The sequence below is a fragment of the Pseudonaja textilis genome, chromosome 1 (assembly GCF_049901715.1).
Source record: "Pseudonaja textilis isolate UNSWEBS1 chromosome 1, rPseTex1.2, whole genome shotgun sequence".
NCBI classification, from domain to species: Eukaryota; Metazoa; Chordata; class Lepidosauria; order Squamata; family Elapidae; genus Pseudonaja; species Pseudonaja textilis.
In genome coordinates, this window is record NC_141990.1 from 9,651,143 (window position 1) to 9,674,149 (window position 23,007).

At 39.4% G+C, this 23,007-nt stretch overlaps 1 protein-coding gene across 21 annotated transcripts in view; it reads right to left on the reverse strand.

Annotated features, from left to right (window-relative positions):
• Positions 1-10,213: 10,213 nt before the first annotated feature.
• Positions 10,214-23,007, reverse strand: part of MSI2 (musashi RNA binding protein 2) — a 568,377-nt gene continuing 555,583 nt past the window's right edge. For 10 of the 21 annotated variants that reach the window (XM_026710316.2, XM_087925616.1, XM_087925579.1 and 7 more), the window contains 3 exons: positions 21,939-22,147; positions 19,837-19,914; positions 10,214-16,018 (listed from right to left, as the gene is read on the reverse strand). In XM_026710316.2, the coding sequence (XP_026566101.1) occupies positions 19,873-19,914; positions 21,939-22,147 (251 nt within the window). In that variant the 3' untranslated portion in view covers positions 10,214-16,018; positions 19,837-19,872. The remainder of the gene's footprint in view (positions 16,019-19,836; positions 19,915-21,938; positions 22,148-23,007) is intronic. The other 11 variants (XM_087925665.1, XM_087925572.1, XM_087925597.1 and 8 more) reach the window with 3 other exon arrangements.

The window sequence follows — 23,007 nt, forward strand, 5'->3', positions numbered from 1 at the left end:
ACTTTCTGGAGAGCTTAAATGACCTGCATTAGATGCTAAGAAAGTCCTTGAAAACATCTAATACCACGTAGAGGTTCTAATAGGCCACCCAAAACAATTATGTATGTCCATAATCAGTAAATGCCGGTTTTGATTTCTGCCTCCAAACAGCTACTGTGAGGGTGCTTTGTAGGAGTCAATCCTTTTTCCAACTGCAAGAAAGGACATGAAGTGTGAGGGTGTGTGAGTTGCTGATTGGAAAGTGCAGTAAAATGTTCAATATGCTTAGTAGAGTTGGGGGTAATTTCTCATAGAAGACAATATTCGTAGTTCGGGGTTTAAACTTGGTGCTCTGTGCTTGGTTGCTTTCTTGCAGACATTTCATTACCCAATTAGGTAACGTCATCAGTGCTAGAAAGAAGTGGGGTGTGCCTTGTGTATTTACTGTTGCTTGCCCTGCCAGTGTGAGCGGTAATGTTGTTTTCTTCTTGATGGTTCCTTGATTGTTTACTGTTTGATTGTCTGAATTGGTAGGTCCTTGATTGGAATATTGTTTACTTCTTGATTGTTGATCTAGTGTTAATCTGAGTGTTAAACTCTGCTCATCTGATTGCTGGAGAGGAAGCGTTTTGATCTTTCAGCTTTTTGACTGGCTCTTTTGAATGATATGTAGATGTTATGTTCATGTCTATGTGCCTGTTGATGGCCAATTTGTCTGTCAGGCGTCCAGGAATTTCCTAGTGTTTTTGGATTTGGCTCGGTCTAGGATGCTGTTTCCCAGTTGAAACTGTGGCGAAGTGACTGTTGGGGTGTGATGAGGTGAGCTATGGTGATTAATACTAGAGCAACAGTAAATAATGCCCCAATCATAAAACTACCAATTCAGACAGTCAATATTTGTCAATTGCCCAATAAATCCTTAGAAAGTGTAATTGGCCAGTTCTTCAAAAGGGTCAGGGATACTTCTGAGCTGTAGTTTACTGCTAATTTCCTGCTCGAGGATTTGTTTGTTTGTTTGTTTGTTTATCCCATCTTTATTACTTTACTAGCTGGATATCCGTGCTTTGCTACAAAACGATGTGATCGGGCTTAGTTTTGGGGGAGGAAAATAAGGAGAAAAAATTCTGCCTTGGTGCTCTGAAACTGAAACTCGTCTCCTCTGCTTGCGTTTTGCATTTGGAACAGATTTCTTTTCAGGTGGGGAGGGGGAGTAGAACTCCTTAGCATCAGAGCATGTTAATAATAACAATATAGGAAATACTAATGCTCTGATGGTCATTTCAAAAAATCCTTTCTTGGAGAGCCCCTAGAAGCCAAGAGGAACATACATGCCAAATTTCAAGTTTGTAGGATTTACGGTTCTGGAGATTTTGTGATGATACATGAGTGGTATTTCGCTTTTATATATATATACAAGATGAGTAACTCAAGGCAGAAACATATAAAATCTTCATGTTTCCTCATAACAACAACCCGACTGAGGATGACTGGCCCCAGGTCTCCAGCTGGCTTTCATGCCTAAAGGCTGCGTTAGACTTCTGCGTCGCTGCATGTCACAATGACAGTCGCAGAGCTGTTGCATTTATATTGTTGCAAATGTTAACGTTCTGGCTACAGGCACTCAAACAACAAAGCATAAACAGGAAGTCAGTTCAACCAACCAGCATGCAGCACAGACTTCTCTGTAGTTGAGGTAGTTGAGATTTGGCAGGTGTGCACATTGGCCCGTCCATAGACATTTGCCATGTATGCTTACCGATTAACCCCTTCATAGCGTCGGTATGCATCAATGGCTACATGCCATTGCAGACAAGTCTAAATCAAGGCTGGACTAGAACTCACCATCTCCTGGTTTCTAGGCCTGCACTTTAATCACTACATCAAACTGGCTCTGGTAAATTACAATTACTAAATTAGCATTATAGATAGATGTGGAAGTCACACAGAGGAGAGAATAGTTTTTGTTTACTAATGTGTAGCATTCTGTAAAGAACATTTCCCTGAAGAGGCTGCCACCTGTGTCAAGTTTGTTACCTTTTGTTTTAGCTCCGTGATGGCGAATCAATGGCACGTGTGCCACAGGTAGCATGCAGAGCCATTTGTACTGGCACACGAGCTGCAGGCAAACTTAGGCATGTGCGTGCCTCACAGCTGATTTTCGGCCAGTTTGAGGCCTTTTTCGGCCTTCCAAATGCTTGAGGAAGGCTTCTGCAGGCTTTGCAGGCCGAAAACTAGCCCTGTTTTGTCACTTCCTGTTTTTTCTGAAAATACCGGAAATGATGAAACGGGGCTAGTTTTCGGCCTGCAAAGCCTGCAGAAACCTTCCTCAAGCATTTGGAAGGCCGAAAAAGGCCTCAAACAGGCCAAAAATCAGCGATGAGGCACAGTGCAGATAAGAGGGTGGTGGTGGGTGGGTGGGGATTACGCGCGCATGCATAGGGGGTGTGTGGGGGCCCCGCATTGCCTTTGGGTGCTGGCATGTGAGTGCGAGCATACAAGCATTCACACAATTTTTGGCACAGGAGTCCAAAAAGGTTAGCCATCACTGTTTTAGCTTAGCCTTTTGCCTTGCAAGTGGCTGAGGGGTTAAGGATGTAAGGAACATTAAATGGCATTAAATGAAAGCTATGATTTCCTTCCCACATTTTGTCTACTGCGTTGATTGAAAAATACAGGTAGCCCTCGACTTACGATCACAACCGAGCCCAAGTGTTGCTAAGTGAGACATCTGTTAAGTGAGTTTTGCCCTGTTTTATGACCTTTCTTGCTAGAGTTGTTACCTGAATCTCTGCAGTTGTTAAAGTTAGTCACAGGGTTTTTAAGAGAATCCGGACTGCCCTATGGACTTTGCTTGTCACAAAAGGTGATCACATGACCCCCCAAGGACACTACAATCGTCATAAATATGAACCAGTTGCCAAATGACCATCAGGATGCTGCAATGGTTGCAAGCGTGAAAAATTGTCATAAGTTCCTTTTTTCAGTGCCGTTGTAACTTCAGTTCATTAAATGAACTGTTTCAAGTCGAGGACTGCCTGTATATTATCTCCTCCAAGCTAGCAGGCCGACTTTAGACTCTCTGGTTTGCTGTTCTTCCTCTTGTTACTATTGCCCAAGATTTGCCAATGAAGGTCAGATGGAAAAGACATGGACTTCCCAGTGGGCTGATTACGAGGACCTTGTTTATCTACAAGCGTCCTGTTTTTGCTGCAACAGGGTTAATCTTCTGGAAACGGTCCCTGTGATTATTCCCACTCATCTATCTATCTATCTATCTATCTATCTATCTATCTATCTATCTATCTATCTATCTATCTATCTATCTATCTATCATCTATCTATCTATCTATCTATCTATCTATCTATCTATCTATCTATCATCTATCTATCTATCTATCTATCTATCTATCTATCTATCTATCTATCTATCTATCTATCTATCTATCTATCTATCTATCTATCTATCTATCTATCATCTATCTATCTATCTATCTATCATCTATCTATCTATCTATTTAATTGGATGAGCCTATTGTTTTGTGAGAGGAGTAGGCTTTCATTTTGAAGTAAAATCTGAGTTTCCAAAGCATGTCAAATGACTAATTGAAGGCCTTTCTTAAAAAAGATACACTTGAAGCATGATTATGTATGAATGTAGATCATTGCATGGGAGTCCTGTATGCCATAGATCCCCAACCCCCAGGCTGAAGCCCACTATTGGGCCATGGCCTGCTTGGAACCGGACCGCACAAGCGGCTGGCTGATGCACATGCCATGCGGACTGGTTGCCTTCTCCCCCATGCCAGGCCGCCAAGCCGTAAAGGTTGAGGGACCACTGCTGTATGCCAAAGAATAGACGACACATTATTGAACATAAAGGAATAGGAAATGACAGAACTCTTCTTCAGAAGGAAACTGACATTGAATGGCTGTCCCATAGGTGCTTTTTCAGGAGGCAACTGGACTTTCTTGGGTTTTGTTTTTTAAGATGCTTCGCTTCTCATCCAAGAAGCTTCTTCAGTTCTGACTTGGATAGTGGGGAATGAAAGGATTTATATTCCTTGCGGACAGCTGGTTATTTGCATCCTTTTTTAGAGAGTCATTGAGGCCACCTAGAGATTTACCTGCATCTTCAGGGTCACTTGAGTAGTGTAAATGGTTGCTGTAGTCTGCATTTTTCTCTCTCTGGAAATCCATTCCTACTCCCACACCATTCAAAGGGTGTTCATCCCAAATTTTATAGCTAAAATTCTGTAGAGATTCTCAGTCATCCAGGTCATGGTTGTCCCAAAGGTGCTTTTTCGGGAGGCAACGGGACTTTCTGAATGGCCATATTACAGGCTTAGCGAGGCAGGAGGTAGTCCTTGACTTACAACCATAATTGGGACTAGAATGTCTGTTGCTAATTAAGGTAGTTGTTATTTGTGCCCGATTTTACCTTTTTTGCCACGATTGTTAAGGGTATCACTGCAGTTGAATCACAAGGTCGTTAAGCTTCTCCCATTGTTTTTGTTTGTCAGAATCGCATGGACCTCAGGAGGCTGCAACTATTGTAAATTCATGCTAGTAGCCAAGATTTTGATCATGTGACTGTGAGCGATGCTGCGACGATCATACATGCAAGAACCGGTCATAAGCCACTTTTTTCAGTGCCGTTGCAACTTTGCTTATCAATGGAGACAGAGTGGAGCAAGTGGCCAGTTTTAAGTTTCTGGGTGTTACCCTAGAAGAAGACCTGACCTGGGGTGCCCACATTGTAGCCCTGGTCAAAAGGGCCCAGCAGAGATTATACTACCTGAGACTTCTCAGAAAACAACCACTGAATGAAAAACTGCTGGTGACCTTCTACCGCTGCACCAGAGAGAGTATCTTAACTTACTGCACCTCTGCATGGTTTGCCAATTGCACAGGAAAGCACTCCAGAGGGTTAATGTCATTGCCCCAGAAGATCATTGGTTGCCCTCTCCCCTCTTTGGAAGAGCTTTATAGCTCCCACTGCCTTAAGAAAGTTCAAAACATTCTCAAAGATCCATCTCATCCTGGGCACCCTTATTTTGAACTATTACCATCTGGCAGACGGTACAGAAGAATAAAAACAAGGACAAATAGGCTGAAAAACAGCTTCTATCCTAGGGAAGCAACTCTACTGAATTCTACTGTATAGTGCAGTGTTGGTGTAGTGTCGGGGGTTTCCGGTTCAATGTGTGAAGGGTGAAGGATGTGTGTTTGTGTTTATTTTCATGGTCATGGTCATGGTCATGGTCATGATGTGCACTGAAGATGGTGTTTGATTTCGTTGTACGAGGTGCAATGACAATAAAGTAAACTAAACGAATGGTTGCAAGTCGAGGACTACCTGCCTAGACAAATCATCTGGTCATCCTCCTAAATGTGTCTAAGTTTAATAATGGTGGTGGTTATTGATGGCTTAACATCCTCCATAAATTCATGTGAGTTACTTTCAGGTCCAGTGCATTGTGCAAAAACAGAAGATGGATTTGGTACCCAAATTTTGAATTGCATGAATACGATGCAGTCTGAATGCTTGATTTTGTGTCGCTGTTGGTCCAATTAAACACATCCTTTGACTCACTCTTTTTATTAGTGTAATAAATTCCAGTCCACACCGCTTAGCTAAAAACAGCTTTTACATGCCCCCCCACTCCCCGTCTTTTAACTAAATCTCTCCATTCTGCTCCACATTTCATATTGACATTTGCTCTAAAAGGAAATGATTTCAGGAAAAGACCGTTAAGTGGTGTGACCCATTTTCCTCAGACAAGGAAAAGCAATTCTGGCTCTCTTCTCCCCCCCCCGAGAACCCAGAAGCTAAAAGGTTAGTAGAGACCTTGACTGGATCATTATGGAATTCCTTAAAGTCTGATTTTATTTTTAAAAAAATCAGTTGACACCGCAGGCTCATCATAAGCATATTTTTAGTAGAGCTCTAGGAGGTGATTGGGCGTTTTGTAAATGTATAACCCCACATGCAACACACTCATAATTCACTAATGTTTGCTGAATGACAGGGTTAAGTGGCTGCTATTCCCCCTCTCCCACTGCACTAATATATTCCAGATCTGCTCTCTTCCTCCTGCTAGATGAATGTCAAACTATTGTCAGGCTGCCTAGATCTAGTCCACCACAGAAAAGCCCAGCTTTGTAAAATGATCTTCACTTCTTTCTCTGATTTTTCCCTTGGCCTTTCACAAATCACCAGTCCCATTAAGATTTTGATGGGGGTGACTGCTTTCCAGAGACAAGCGATCCCACATCCAGCAGGGTGCTGACCTTCAACCATAAATGCTTGGAGTCCACTTCCTTTTATTAAGCAGGTCGAGGCCCTCCCTCCTCCTTTTAAGCTACTGGGATAACTTTAGATGAAACGGTTTCATTGAAGTCTCTTCCAGACTACCATTTCAACCAACAATATTTATTTATTGGCACCTAGCTCCAAATGTCGGAATCCTGAGGCTCCACAAAGAAAGTAAATTAAGAAGTTAGGAGAATAAAGAGAATTTAAATTAAGGAGAATTTAGAATTAAGGAGAAACTTCCTAACAGTGAGGACAATAAACCAGTGTAACAGTTTTCCTTCAGAAATTGTGGCTACTTCATCACTGAAGGTGTTTAAGAAGAGACTAGACAGCAACCTGTCTAAAATGGTATAAGATTTCCTGCCAGAGCAGGGGGCTGGACTAGAAGACCTCTAAGCTCTATTTTGATTGATTGAAATGTTCTATTGAAGTTTCCCAATAATTCAATTTGTATAATAGTATTTCTGAAGATTTAACTGGGCTCAGAAGAATGAGCATGAAGTATTTGAGCTGGATTAGCCTTGAGAAAAGATCATTGGGGATAGCAGTAATATTTTTCAAGAACTGGAATAAATAGGACATGCCCCCACCATTCAGGGCACAGAAGAATGAAGTTCCTGGAATGCAGATTCCAGTTGAACATTAAAAAAAAATTCCTAACAGGAAGAGCAATTCCATAGCAGAACCAACCAATGATGGCGTCCTCCCCCAAGATAGGTTCAGCCAAAATATTGATGGCCACCCACCAGAGATGCTTTAATATAATATACCTAGATTTCAGCGAGGCATTCGATAAAGTAAACCACAACCTACCTTATGGTAAGCTAGAAAAAAGTGGGATAGCACCACCACCAGATGGATTTGCAACTTCGCTGACAAACCATACTCAACTAGTAATCCTTAATGGGTCTAAGTCTACATGGAGGGAAGTAAGCAGTGGGGTGCCACAAGATTCCGTCTGAGGCCCAGTAATCTTCAATATCTTCATTAACAACTTAGATGAGGGAATAGAAGGGGAACTTGCCAAATTTGTAAATGATACTAAGCTGGCAGGAATAGCTAACACCCAAGAAGATAGGCTCAAGATCCAGATGGATCTTGACAGACTAGAACACTGGGCCGTATCTAACAAAATGAAATTTAATGTAGAGAAAAGTAAAGTCCTACACTTAGGCAAGAAAAACCAAAAGTACACATACAGACTGGGTGAAACCAGGCTTAATAGCAGGAACTGTGAGAGGGATCTTGGAGTCTTAGTGGACAACCAGCTAAATATGAGCCAGCAGTGTGCAGCAGCAGCCAAAAAAGCCAATGCAATCCTAAGTTGCATTAACAGAGGGATACAATCAAGATCAAGAGAAGTACTAATACCACTCTATAAAGCCTTAGTAAGACCACACCTAGAGTACTGCATCCAGTTTTGGTCACCACACTATAAAAAAGATGTTGAGACTCTAGAAAGAGTGCAGAGAAGAGCAACTAAGATGATTAGGGGACTGGAGACTAAAACATACGATGAATGGTTACAGGAACTGGGCTTGGCTGGTCTAGTGAAGAGAAGGACCAGGGGAGACATGAGAGCAGTCTTCCAATATTTGAGGGGCTGCCACAGAGAGGAAGGGGTCAAGCTATTTTCTAAAGCAGGGATCCCAACCACCGGGCCCCGGACTGGTCCCGGTCCATGGATCATTTTGTACCGGGCCGCCTACTTTGCTTGGGCGCCGCCATCTTGTTTTGATGGCTCTTGAGAAAGTGCTTCCAGATGAGCTTGTCGGTCGTCAGTTGGAAAGCGGCGTTAGGGTGCTGAAGGAATCCTTGCGCCTTAGTTTCGTCGAAGGGGGGTGGTGGCTTCGAATGAAGAGCCGTCCCGATGGCGGTGGAGTCTCGCATTACTCAGGAGGAGATTAAGAAAGAGCCCGAAAAGCCCATCGACTGCGAGAAGGTACAAAGGAGGAGTTGAAGGTGGCGGGGGGACGGCTGGCTGGCCGGTCACTCGGCTCACCTTGCCTTGGTCGTGCGTACTGATGCCGGTACTGGTCCGTGGATCATTTTGTGATGCCGGTACCAGGCCGTGGTACAAAAAAGATTGGGGACCACTGTTCTAAAGCACCCGAAGGCCAGACAAGAAATAATAGATGGAAGCTGAACGAGGAGAAATTCAACCTGGAAACAAGGAGAAATTTTCTGACAGTGAGAACAATCAACTAATGGAACAGCTTGCCCTCGGAAGTTGTGGGAGCGCCATCACTTGAGACTTTGAAGAAGACATTGGACTCCCTTATGTCAGAAATAGTGTAGGGTCTTCTGCTTGGGCAGGGGGTTGGACTACATCACGAGTCACCAACCTTTTGGACACCAGGAACCACCAAACTCATAATTTTAAATCCCAGGGACCACTAATATGAATTTTGACTGACGGTGGCTTGCTAATGTTGGTGGGAGAGAGAGATCTGATCTCCCTTTCTCTCACACACATACACACACAGAGGCAGGGGTAGGATTCCAATTTCTTAACCGGTTCTGGGGGTGTGGCCTAGTTTGTGGGTGTGGCTTGATGGTCATGTGACTGGCTGGGCATGGCTTCTATATAAATATTATCAGTATTTATATAAATATTGATTTTTTTTATAAAAAAAGAGCAACTTTTACCCAAAATCAGACAAAACAGGCAGGCAGTTGCTCACAGAATCACAGATTCATTCAGAGATCTGTGAGATCGGCTACCTGAGCTTGTCACATAAAATTTACTAGCAAGAAAACTCACAAAATTAACCCACAACACACCATGTATGTAAATATTGAATTTTTTCATTAAAAAAGGCAACTTTTACCCCAAATCAGGCAGGCAGATTAAGTTGCTCACAGAATCACAGATTCATACAGAGATCTATCTTTCTGCCACTGGCTAGCTGAGTCTGCATTGCTTCAGTCCTAAGGAAGATCTAAAGATTAGCTAGAAAGCAAGAAATCTGACGTTTCCTGCATTTCTAGCTAATCTAAATCTCCCAGCACAGCAGAACAGCTGATGGTCAGGAAAAAAAGGAAAAATAGCAACTTAGCAGGCAAGTTTGCCAGGTAAGGAGTGAGTGGGCAGGGAGGGTTCCCGCAGGCCATGTGGGCGGCGCAGCCTTGTGCTCCCGCGCAGCCTGGATTAACTGCTTTGGGTGGGGTGCTCTGGGGATGACATTTCTCTGCGGACCACCAGAATTTTCTTGCGGACCACCAGTTGGTGACCGCTGGACTAGATGACCTACAAGGTCCGTTCCAACTCTGATTATCTGTCTCTTTAAAATGGACTCCAGCACTGAACAGGGAGCTAGGGTCAATGGCTCAGGTGGTTCCTTCCAAGTCTATAATTTTGAGTTCAGTGGGACTTCCTAGAAATTGGGTCCAAAGAAAAGGCTTTATTTAGTGTCATGGTGCCACAAATGTCTCCTTGCAACTGATCTTTCTTTCAATTGTCCTTAGTTTTGAAACTGCAACCAGTAATGTTGTACTTTAAATATTCTGTATTTTGCAAGGGGTCTAAAATGTTTCATCTACCAGAGATGGTTCATTGTCAGAATATTAATCATCCTTCGATAAAACCGGAATGACTAAATATGATTCCAGCCAGGAGAGATCTCTCTTTTTATGATTAGTGGACGATTTCCCAATATAAACATAGCTTTCTCTGCTACCTGCTGATAAAAAAATCTATCATTTTAGGGAACAAAAATTCATATAGAGAGCTCTGGAAATCTTTTTTTCAAGATTAAAACGATTCTTTTTAAAATATCCTTTCTTCTGTAACAAGTTAATTAAGAAATGATGATGACATCTACCTGGAAAATATGGACAATTTCTGAAATCAATGCAGGCAAAGGAAACAGAAACAGTTGTCAAATGATAGATGCAAATGATACAAACACACCGATGTTCAAAACAGGTTTTTTATTATTTTTTTTTCTGAGACAAACACATTGATTTTCTGGACCACAGTAGAGGATGGAAACCTTTCACAAACTTATTTATTTGAAAATACAAATATAAAATTATACTTTCCACATCTGTGATGTGAGAGACCCCCATCCATGTAGTATTTTTACAACAGGGCTTCAGAAAGCCATACACAGAGACCTGAAAGATGCTTGATATATATAGATACACGTGTATATATATATCTATATATATATATATACACACGTGTGTGTGTTTGTGTGTGTGTGTATATATATATATATATATATTTATATTTATATATGTATATAAAAAATCACTACCAAAGTTCGCATCAGTTCATACTAAAATATAAAAGGAAGGGGCTAGGCCTGGCCACTGTGTCACTGCTGATTAAATACCTTTAGAGGATCCTTCTCCAGCAAGGTCTGTCCAAATATGTTGGGATTGTGAGAGCTGAGGCCCCAGCGTAGTTGGAGGGCACCTGGCTGGGGAAGGCTGAAATTTTAGAATTATCTGAAAATGCTGAAACTTTACATTGGGTTACTGATGGAATTCCAAGACATGTACAACATATATAATGAGATTATCTGCTATCACTAGAATTCAAAATGATACATCCCACATGTGGTGGCTTATATACAGAACACAGGTTATATAGCATGGGTGACTTCAGTTTGCTTTTTTTGTTTTGAAACAAAATTCAGTAAAGACAATACATTCTGATTGTTTGGTTACTGGCGAACAAACAGCTTTGCTTCGGAACTTTTATTTTTTTATTTTTTTGGTAGAATTCTTATTACAGTATTAAAGTATTGCTTAGCTGGCAGAATCTCATGTAGTGCTTGCACATGGTGAGAAATGGATTGGAATTAGATTCTGTACCCTTTATGAAACTCTACAGTGTATTGATGCAGATTTTTTTTTTCTTGAATCTGCCAGTGTGTCTAAGGCCCCCGTCACTCAAAATATAGTTAGACCAGCTTCAAGTCTGCTTTTCCAACCATTTTACTTGGCAGAAAACAAAAAAAACCCAAACCAAAAACAAGTAGGAAACCTTTCAAGCAAATACACTAAGGAGTAAAAAATAAGTAGTTAGTGTTTTTTTGTAAACAATTTTATATGCAATATATATATATTATATAACCATGGCTGACATTTGAGGAAAAATGTAGTAAAACTATATTGCTTTAGTCTTTTTTTGTGTCTTGCATTGAATTAGATGGAAAATGAAACAGGATGTTTTTGGTGACTGGAGTCCCTAGCCCACATTCATACTCCAGACTGAAAGAGCTGTGCAGGGTTAATGGCCGTGTGGAAAAGTAAATTAAAAGTCTGTACACCTTTCAGGTCATTATTATTTACCAACAATTATCCAATGATTCAACTAGCCTAGCAGGATGTGTCACATTCATCAGCTTGTGTATATACTGATGTACAAGAGAAAGAAAAATTACAGCAACAGAGCCATGCTACCTTAAAGTCCAAGCTACTAATTCAAATCAAAAGAAACATTATGCAAATAGGAAATTTTAAAAAGGGACAGGTTGCTCTTCGTTTCAATCAAGTCAACTTCCAACTTAAAATTGGATGAGAAGTTGTTTTTTCCCCCTTTGGTGGGAAGTAAAACAAGATGAACTAAAAATGCCAACAGCCTAGGGGTGAAATTCTGGCCCTTTTGTTCAAGTAAGTAGCAAAAAAACAGAAACAAAACAAAATGTATTTCACTATGCTACATGACTTCTAATTTTCAAAAAATCCTTCTGACACCTCTTGCTGCGTTTCTGATATCCCGATTGCTTTATCAATATATAACTTGGTTTGAGGCACAAAATAGCATTTTTCAATGCTCTCCATGGAAATGGGTAAAGCAGGAGTCGGTCCAAACTTGGCAACTTTAATACCTGTGGACTTCCACTCCTGGAATTCCTCGATTATGCTGGCTGGAAAATTCTGGGAGTTGAAGTCTAACAGGTCTTAAAATTGCCAAGGTTGGACACCCCTTATGTTATATACTAATGGTGCATTTTGCCCCATTGAACTGCACTTTTGATTTTTGCTAACTCCAAAAGATGAGAGGGCATAAAAGAATCAAAATGGAGTCCACAACCATGTGATCAAAGCCCCAACCATCGCGACGTGCATACAAATGGAGCAGGGCTACGATCACTTGGTTGTGGCGGATGCCATCTTGAATTTTACTTCCTCTCTGCAGACTCCCCCAACCCCCTCCCCAAAAGGCAATGTTTGTCAAATGAGGTTTGGAACAGTACAATGCTAGGATGGCAATAGATGCCTCTTCTCCTGACTCAAATAAAGTTGCAGCTGAACTGTCCCATTTAAAATTTATTTCCCCAAATGGAAACAAATTCTGAAATCTTTTAATATGGGCGTCTAGATGAGTGAGGGAAGAAAATGAACCTTACTCTAGGCAGTCGCCTAAAAAATATAACAGGTTCCCTACAAGTTGTGCTCTGGGCATCCAGAAGGTATAGAACTATCTAAAACATATTCACAGAGATTATCAACTTTTCTTCGGAGTATTCTTTCTTTTAAAAAAATACTTTTTTCTCTTTGCAAAATCATTTCATTAATACCATGCTTCCCTTTTTTATTTTAAAAAATAAACTAAAAAAATCCAGTTTTGCATATCTAGCATTAGCATTTAAGGTAGTATGGCACACCCTTTTTTTTTTATAAAAGCTGAAGGGTGGGGGAATCTGCAAAATGGTGCAGTAGTTTTGCCAACATTTTTTTTCTTTCTTTTTCTTTCTTTTCTTTTTTCTTTCTATATTGTGAAGCCTTTGGTTAGTTTGAAACCACATGAGATCAGCAGAAAGTAAAAGAGTGAAAAAGCAAATTAAATAAAAACAAAAACCTGCCCCCAAATTATTAGCATTTCTTTTTGCCTTAAATAAGAGAAAGTTCTATCCTTACTGGTCCTAAATCTGAATAACTACATCTATGTATTTAACCTTAATTACAATACAACTACAATATGTACTGGAAGAGGAAGAGAAGAGAAAGGGTATGTGTGGAGGGGTGTCACTACACTAGAATCAGGACAGCACTCTTACAAGATAGTCATTTTTATACATTATTAACATACAACAATGATCAACAAAGAATCTTCTATGAGGTGCCAGAGACCGAGGAAGGAGGAGAAGGAGGAGGAGGAGGAGGAGAAACACATGATAGTCTACAGTACAGGCACACGTTCCCAGAAACTCCACCGAGGAAGCTCTGTGAAAATCCAAGAGAGCTCCATCATTTAAAAGGAAATTCACCCTCAGGAACTCCTGATAGGCTGCACATGGATGGCGTCTATCTTGATTAAAATGTAATAATAATAATTTAAAAAATCCCTGACTTTTTTTTTTCCCTCTCTCGCTCTTTTTTAATTTTCTTTTTTTGTAAAAACACACTCGAGTCTCAGGGAATTAGTTTGTGATTAATTCCTTCTATTTATTTCATTTCATTTTTATTATTTTTTTAGTGTAACTACTTGATCAAGTCTCAATAACTTTAAAAAGCGTCCAGCATTCTGGCTTTTAAACCTGGTTGTTTTTTCAAAGAAGAAAAGAAAAACTTAAAACATATAACAGCCATTCCCCTCCAGCAAAACACCTCATTTTTGCTGTCTACTTTAAAAATTGGGGGAATGATAAGATTCTTCCCCTCCTCCTTACAGTTCGCCTTGTGGTGCCTCCGTGAGTGATCGAAGATGCTTTGCTGTAACTTGTCTATTGAACATCTATGTTAGCCTACCGGTTAGTAAAATTTTACAAAAATAGGAGTGCAGCAGCTTTTTTTTTTCTCTTAACAAATGTCTCATTCAGTGTCTTATTCTGGCTGTACCTAGAGTACCAAATTTATAAACGTAACAATTTAAAAAAATATTAATAAAACTTGTCAATATTAATGCTTAAAAAAAGAATATATCCACACTATAGTTATGCTTGTAATATCACCTACTGTGTTGTACTTGGAGTTGCTGTTGCCAGCCTATTTGACCCATATTTAAAAAATTAAATTAAAAAATATCCTTCATAAGTCTCCTCCCCAGCAGAGGACCATATATATAACAGCCAAACATTAAACATGTGCAAATCGGAAATTGTCAGTTTTCCCCTACCAGTCACAGTGCAATGATGTTTTTTATACATTTTTTTTTCAAATCTGTTTTCATCTACAATAAATTAAGCTTCTCTTGCCTCTAGGGTGACAAACTTGTAGCACTGAGGTATTCATAACGATTTGTTTAAAATAAACCTTTGCTTTTTTTTTTTCTAATTTGTGAATTAGAAAAGAATGGGAAAAAAAAAAGGATGGGTAAAAAAGGGTGAGAAGATGCATGCTTTTAACTGCCCCTCCCCACAGCTGGGGGCTTCCAAGACGTCAAGACTGGCTTGGTGCGAAGGCTGCAGGCAACGGGGCTGACAGAGATGGATGGACAGTCAGGTGATCTAAATGGTTAAAAAAAGTGTGCTTGAAACTTTAAATACCTTTTAAATATTAAAAATGTAGCTTTTTCAATCTTGGGAAAAGCAGGGTTTTTTTTTTAAACTTAAAAATGTAACTAGACTGTTACCTTCAAAGCTGTGCACAGAGGTCTAGTTAATATGCTGGTATGACGCTAGTACAGTTATAAGGTCTAACATCTACAGAGCAAGCTAAAACAGTGTTGATCTAACTGCTACGGGCCAGCTCTGGCAGTCGATCTCACAAGTTTAAAAACATTGGGGCACAATCCAGCGGAAATGTTCCCTGTGTGTGCTGGCGAGATAAATGGGAATTGAATGAGGATCTCAATGTCCTCATGCATTTTCCATTCATATAAAAAGTCTTGCAGAAGAGAAGATTCTGTTGGGATGTGTGCCCCAAATTTTAATCTTTTTCTTCCATTCACTACAGAAACTGCCTTTATCTGACTCCATCACAAAAATATTACAATTTCTCTGCTTTAATAGTTTATATGCAAGTTAATGGAATTGTATTTACAGTATTACTACTTTTAGATTTCACAATTTCAAAAAACCTTATCGCCTCTTTTTTTTTTAACAACAAAAAAATGCACTTATAGAAAAAGGACACAAAAAAACTTTGTAGTCCTTAGTTTATTGCCGAAAATAGATATAATTAGGTTAACTAATAAAAAGAACTGCTAGAGATCCTGCTACTGAGCCAGCCTCCTATTTCCCATCCAGCATAAAAGAGAGTATTTCCACTTACTTTTCTCACTTGCTCTAATTCTAAATTCAGCGTGCGCTAAATTCCACCTGAAAAAGCCTTTTCAACTTCAGAATTGGTACCAGTAAACTGAAAATCATGCTACCATTTCAGCAACAAAATTACATAAAAAGAAAGATAGAGAAAGGGATTAAAAAGCAAAGCAAAGAAACCTTTAAGATATAGAGTATGGTTAGGGTTTTCCTAAATACACAAAGTAGCAGATCTACTTTGATTATAAGCCTATGTCAAAATACTACAAAAAAGTGATTAAAATAGATCTCAAAGGGGAAAAAAACATCCAAGAAAAATAATAACATGAACAAAAATGGATTATATATATATACACATTTGTTTTAAAAAGCTGTTGTTCTATATAGTACAGCAGGTTCATGAGATGATACCGATTTTGGACAACCCATATCCATTGAGGGTCACCTCCAGTTTGTGTGGGTTACTGATGATGGTGCAATGGTCAAAGTCTGAAGACGTGTCACCTAAACATGGAACCATTCAGAAACTTCGCCCTGTCTTGCCTGGACATCCAGATATACTCTACAGTGGATGAAAGATAAAGAAACAGAGAAACACAATGGTTACGTTCCAACTTTTAGAAAAATGCATCTTCTTAGTCCAAGCAGGGACCCAGACGTGATAGCCCCTTTTCTGGTTTCATACAAGTTCTACTCCACATTTATTTCATGTCTTATATTTGTATTTAACGGGTTCCAGCAATACATTGCACCATAAACTAATTGAATTATTGGTATCTAACAAGTAACAAGTTACCTACAGCCTGTATCAATTGCACCTACTAGATCACTATGGGAGAAACTCCATGTGATTCCATACTTCTGGGAGGAAGGAGAGTCGAAACCAAGAGAGAAGGCTTCTTGGGGGCAGCCCCAGTGCATCCCTGAGACCAGGCTGGCAACCTCCTGGCTGGCTTTTAGAAGGCTGTTAAAAACGAAACTGTCAAGGAGGGCTTACCTGTTACTTCTCTGCTTTCTATTTTTATTGCTATTTTTATAGTACATTCTGCTCATTCATGTTACAATATAACTTATGTCTGTTCATTTCATTATACCCCACGGACGTGCTAATTTTTACATATCATGTAAAACTGCGGAAAATCAAAAGATGGTAGCAGGAGACAAATTCAACAAGCAAACTTAAAACGGTGTCAGGCGGCCTGGAGGACTAGCAGTTGCTTTGGCTGAGGGTGCCAAAGGAGGAAGAAGACGACGAAGGGTGGCAAGGGGCAGCAGGGGTACCCAGTTGCGGTCTGAAGAGTGCAGGGTGATTTCCAGCCCAAAAAAAAAAAAAGACATTTGGGAATGGATTCAGACGTACAACCATCTGATTAGCTTAATGACCACCGTAAGAAAGAGTTTAAAAAATCAGATCTGGTCACAAGATGTCCAAACTTATGATGTCAGCAACTTGCAACAGAGATTCCAGGCCCAATTGTGGTAGTAAGTTGAGGACTGCCTGTGTGTGCATTTAAAAAGAAACATGGGAAACAAGCTCAAGTCATGTCAAATTGGAGTGGGAGATTTTATTTTATACTTGGAAATATGCACTTCAATATTCAGCCTGATCAGACTGTGCAGAAGTATTGTAATCTTCCTAATCTGGTACTGTTCTATTCAGACAAGTCAAAATTCAAGGTGTCCAGAAGTATGCCAAGTTGTGGAAGGATGGTGTGTATGTGTTCTGTGTATGTATATACGTGGGTGTGAGTCTATGTGTTTATGAATTGTGATGGCAAATAACTTGGACAGAAAGACTGCTGAAATTAATAGTTCCCTCAACAGAATATTATTTAAAGATCTAAGCTAGACATGGTGGGTCAATCCTGGGCATCAGTGCAGATGGTGGCAGCAATGGCTATTTGAAGCTAGGATATTCACAGGAAATTCTGGTTTTATAAATAAAGGTTTCTTTGTTGAAACCATGTCGAAAGAGCACAATGACATATGATGGTTTGTTGAACCAGACTCAGATAAAATAATTAAGAAATTATCTGCTTGGTAAGTCCACCATTTCATTTTTCAGGCTTATAGTATTGTGAGCCAAAACAAATGGAGCAATGTGAAATTAGAAATGATGTGCAACTAATCCATGATGGATTATACAGTTTATAAACTGCAGCATGAAGAATCTTTTAAAAGGTTTGGGTTACAGTACTGCATGAGGATAACAATTCAGTTATAGAAGAACTAGTTCATTTGTGAATGTCTCAAATGCTCAGTTTCAATGGCTTGAACAAATACCTTCAATAAAAATGTGAATAACTATGAAATCCAGAGTATTCCCCATAGAAGCCTTAATCCTCTAAGTCCTATTATTCATTCATTAATTCATTCATTTCAAATACACCACAGTGAGGTTCAAGAAACTTTTTCCCTACCTCCAGACTTAAGCCTCCCATATCAAGAAGCCCCCTGGGAAACTTTTATAATGTAATGGTGTACAGAAGATCCTGGCAAAAGTAATCTGAGCTACAGTTTCACTGTAACAATCTGACAGAATTTCAAACTACAGTCGTTTTAGCTGGTGTTGGTTTAAAAGTTGACTCTGAATTAGACTCTCTCTCTTTGGTAGATAGCCTTGCTCTTAAGCGAGGCTTTTAGACTCAAACATGATGGTGGATAATCCCTGGAGTGCAATCTCAACTTCTCTCCTGCACACTCTTCTTGGGTTACAGTGACAGATGTGAAATTCTCATGCTGAGGAGATGGATTGTTCCAGTTAAAAACATATTAGAAAAGGCCACCCTTGCCTTGTCTACCCCCTTCTGCTCATCTTTTGAACATCTATAGTGAGTCCTTTCCTGAGGCAACAAACATCCTCAAAACAAGGGTAACAAAGAAAGATGAGCAGTCACGGAAGCTGTGGTTTGTCTTGCCCGTGAACTTCTTGGCACCCACAGTCCAAGAAGGATCCTTTTCCCTTTGTGAAAAGTACCTCAAGGACACCTGCTTGGCTTGCCAATCTTTATTATGGCTTTATGAGGCGAGTGCATACTGTATGCTAATTGCTTAAACATTGTTCTCACCTCATGCCTCTTTTTAACATTTCTCTCTGCTAGGAACAAGAAATTATTGGGACTTGCTTTTGAGGATCCATTAGCAGACCTAATTTTTGGCAGAAAACAGAGACCAAATCTGTTTATATCAGGATTAATCAGGAACTGCACACTGTGAACCATACAAAAAGTGTCTGCCTACATGAATATGGATAGGCAGACAGAAGTCCTCTTTAACCCTGAGGTAATTTTTATGTTTTTCTATCTGCTTCCCTACGTTTCAGTCCTGGAATTCATGCAGGGCAACTGGGCTTTCAGGCAGACTCCTACCAAAGCCAAAGTTAAGTGACTAGGCAAGTTTCCTACATTCAGGCTTCATTATGGTGTATCAGCCACACAGCAACACATGGATCGTATTTGGTGAATGTCACAAGTACTTAGTTTCAATGGCTTGAAGAAGTACCTTCCCCAAGAGAAGGCATAACTATGAAATCGTGTGTGCTCCCCCCAAATGTCTCTCAGTTGCCCCCAAAATAGGGAATCACTATTACTTTCCAAAGCATCATACCTTTTAGAAGCTTTTAAAAAATCTTAATTTGATCATGATCAGCTCCTTCCACCCTTTCCCACATTCAGTGACTTGGGTTCATCTTCACACATGAAAAATGTGTTTGCTTCAGCAATCAAATTTTTAATTTCATGCTTTGATTTGGAAATTAGAATTCATGCAATAGATTGCGTACATGGTTAAAATTAGCAACAATTTCTCACATTTTCCTTACATTATCCTGGTTATGGCTCTGTTTTAAATTAAATGTTTATAATTGGAAGTATAAAAAAATACTGGGTTAAAAGCTACAGGTAAAAGGAGGAAACAGGTGGGGATCCAGAATAAACATTACTGTAATAAGTGATTTTTTTAAATCTGTTGAAATTTAATTCCTAATTTTCATGATTGTTCTTTAAGAACAAATCACACATATTGTGCTTACAGTCTTTAACATAAAAATGAATTAGTTTTTTAAAAGCACTACAATTTTAAAAAGAGTTTCTTTCAAATTCACATGACTAAGGAGATTTTCCCTCAAACATTCAAGTAACCCCCAGTATTTAGAATTGGTTTAAAAAATCATAGAATTTGCGTAAAAATTTTTAACTGCTATAAACACTAATTTTTTCCAGAATTGTTTCAGGATACCTTTCAAGTTTCCAGCCCAAAAAGTTGATTTTAAAATTTTTAAGAAAAAAATAAAATAAAAGAAGAATAAAGGTATCAGAATTTAACCCCCCAACAAGAGGGAAGGGATATAGTAGGAAATATAAATGCTATATATTGATATACCTCCAAGTGAGATGGCAACCAACCCTGTGTAACGTTTCAGTGGTATCCATTTGTAAAAGCCGTTGCAATCAAAGGCCCCTAAAATTGTACAATTGCAATTGTTACTAATATCATACAAGGGAAGAGATGATTTTATTTACTGTTTTGCATGAATTATCAAAAATTATCAAGTATTGGTGTTGCTAGCATGAATATTGTTGCCATCTGTTCTTGCTCATATATTTGCAAGCTCAAATTTAAGGGTGCTGAAAAGTAAATTTAAACTGCTGTTAGTAAATGGATGGCATAAATGTATTAAAAAGGCAGAAAAATACATTAGAGATGAAATTAAAGAGACAGCTCTATAGACACAAAATAATTTAAGAGACTACACAGGTGCAGACAAAACATAATGCTGACTACAGCGTGATTCTTTAGAAAACAGAGCACAGCAAAGGTCAGCAGCACACACCCTTTTCGAGAACAATCCAATCTTTTTCTATAGGTGCAAAATGGAAATGAGGGGTGTTGTAAACGGTGATAGATGGCAGTTTAAATTGACGTAAGTCTTATCAGAATAATCTGTATTTTACACATTGAGTTTGTTCCAATGGGATTTACCAGCAACCCAGGTGACATTACAAGGAGAAAGAAATGAAACAAGGATTCCAGTATATTTGGGTTATTGTTTAGCAAGTAAAATAATTTGAAGAACTTGTCTGCATTTTTGAGACAAAATAACACAGCTATGGCCATGTGTGTGCATGTCTGTGAATTTTTTCAAAGTGGTTTCAAAATCATTTTATTAACTGGTTACGAAGATATGCAGGACATTCATGCTACCACACACAATTTGAAAACAGCAGAATTAGAGGAAATGAACATTGCATGCAAAATTTGCACTCCCAAATTAGTATTTTTCCCCCACATTAGTAATTGCACCATGTTAATGTTCAACTTCGTTGTTATTCATTTGACAAAAGGTATGCTGCACAACTTGCTAGCATTTCTGTGAATAACTAAGCCCTTCAGGTTTAATTCACATTATATTTCCCCTACCTTTTATACTCCCTTTTGCTTGGGATTATTAGAACCATTCTCAAGGGAGAGATATAGTTTAATTTGGTCATGCGTTTAATTGGCTATTAAAGTGCAGGGCATGGCAACTTCCCCTGCTAAATAGTAGGCCAACGCTTCAGTTCTAACCTGGCTAAAAAGAAAGCGGGCAACACAATTATAGGCCTCCCTTCTTTCCCACACTGAAGTCTTAAGAATGTTTCTATAAATGACTCAGGTGTCTAGGCATACATCGGTTTCTGAAGATGCAAGACCACATTAGACTGTCAATGAATTTAATACAGAAATGCACCTTGAGGAACACTCAGAAGTACAGCCTTTTCTAAGATACATTGTGATATGGGTATTGCCAAAAGAGATGCTTCGGGTTAACTTAAATTTAGCTCAGTATACAATCTCTATTTGTTGTTTTGGTTCATTTCTGAAAAGCTCTCCTGATTTTTTTTTTCTGGATTCCAGCCAAAATAGCTTGTAAAGACATTAAAACAGAAATTTTGGGCTCAGTTGTGGTCATAAGTCAAGGATTATCTGAAAGACGAATCATCTGGCCAAGTTTGGTGTACAGAATTTTTGTGGATGTTCCTAAAGAAAAAGACACATCCCACGGTTAAGAAAAAAATCAGTGTGCTTTGCAGCTTGATATATCTGTGTTTTCCCTTTCTTCTGTTGGTATAAATACAGTATGTTAAACGGGCATCTCTCAGGTGCTATGAAACTGAAATACAGGAATCCAATTCACACCCAATTTCTGGCAAAAAAAAAAAAAAAAATTCTGAATGTGGCATCTGGCTGAATGAGGTTTCTAGCAAGTCCCAGAGAAATGGTATGCGGTCTCTATCAAAATGGGAATCCTGCTACATGGAATCTATAGATCGTGTGTGTGTGTGTGAATAAACAGATTCAAGATAGTGTCCAATTCATAGGACAGGGTCCCAGATCGTGTTGCTTTGAAAGGTTCCATAGAAGAGCATTGCAGGGCCAACAGATTTTATTCACTCTAGAGCTTCTGCAAGAGAAGAAACAGGAAGACAAAGAGAGTTACTTACAGCAATTCCATGCCCAAAGCCAGAGCCAGGCTGGGGGCTGGCAGCACTTATGTAGTTACCCACACCGGAGTCTTGACTGGCTGTACCGTAGAGGTCTGCAACTGGACCCGGGCTGTTTGCCCCTGGAAATCCTCCGGGCCGGGCTGGATTGGAGCCTGCCGGGGAAGCGGGTGCGCCAAAATTCGGTTGAGCACTGTAGCTATTCAAGACTGGTGTGCAGAGAATAAAGCTGGGTATGAGGCCAGAAGCTGAGCATGCACAGTTATTACAAAGCCAAACACTAATAAAAACAGCCTAGGCCCAACTTCTAACACTTAACCAAGGCCATGCGATAAGAGAGCAAGTACTCAATAAAAGTCAGCCCATACTACTAAGAAGCTTAGAGCTCCAAATATAGAGAAATATGTAGAAAGAGAGAGAGAAAGAGAAACAGAAAGAGAGAGAGAGAGAGAGAGAGAGAGAAAGAGAGAGAGAGAGAGAGAATCATTCAATACACTACTGCAACCAGAGACTGTATCGGTGGTCAGTTTCACCAAATTATCACAAAAATATGTATTTTCTGACATCTGATTTGATGCTCATGCAGTAGTAAAATGGGTTTTCTAGATCTGGGCACGTTGAGACAGCATTCACATCCCATGCAAACTACAAAGGAACTAGTTTTAGACTACACATTGTGTTAATATTGATATTAATGTTGACAGCAGAGAAAGCAAATCACACTTAGAAAAACTTTTTCGGGTGCGGGGGGGGGAGGAGTGGAATCCACTGAAAACTTTCAAACAGTACATCCCTCCTGCCCGCCCACTTCTTTTAATACTGAAGAGACATGAAGGTTTGAAATGTTTTTTCTTTAAATAAAAACAAACAAACAAATGATAATGTAATGGAACACTTGGGGGTGTTTGATATACGTAAGAGTAGTTTTGTTTCCCTTCCTCCTTCTAGTGTGGAGAAAACAAGTGCCTTTTTCCCTCTCAAACTATTAATTAGGTAGAATACAAGGAGGGATGAATAGCCAGAAGCTGAATAAATCTGCATCCTGAAACTTAATTATTTCCAAAAAGAA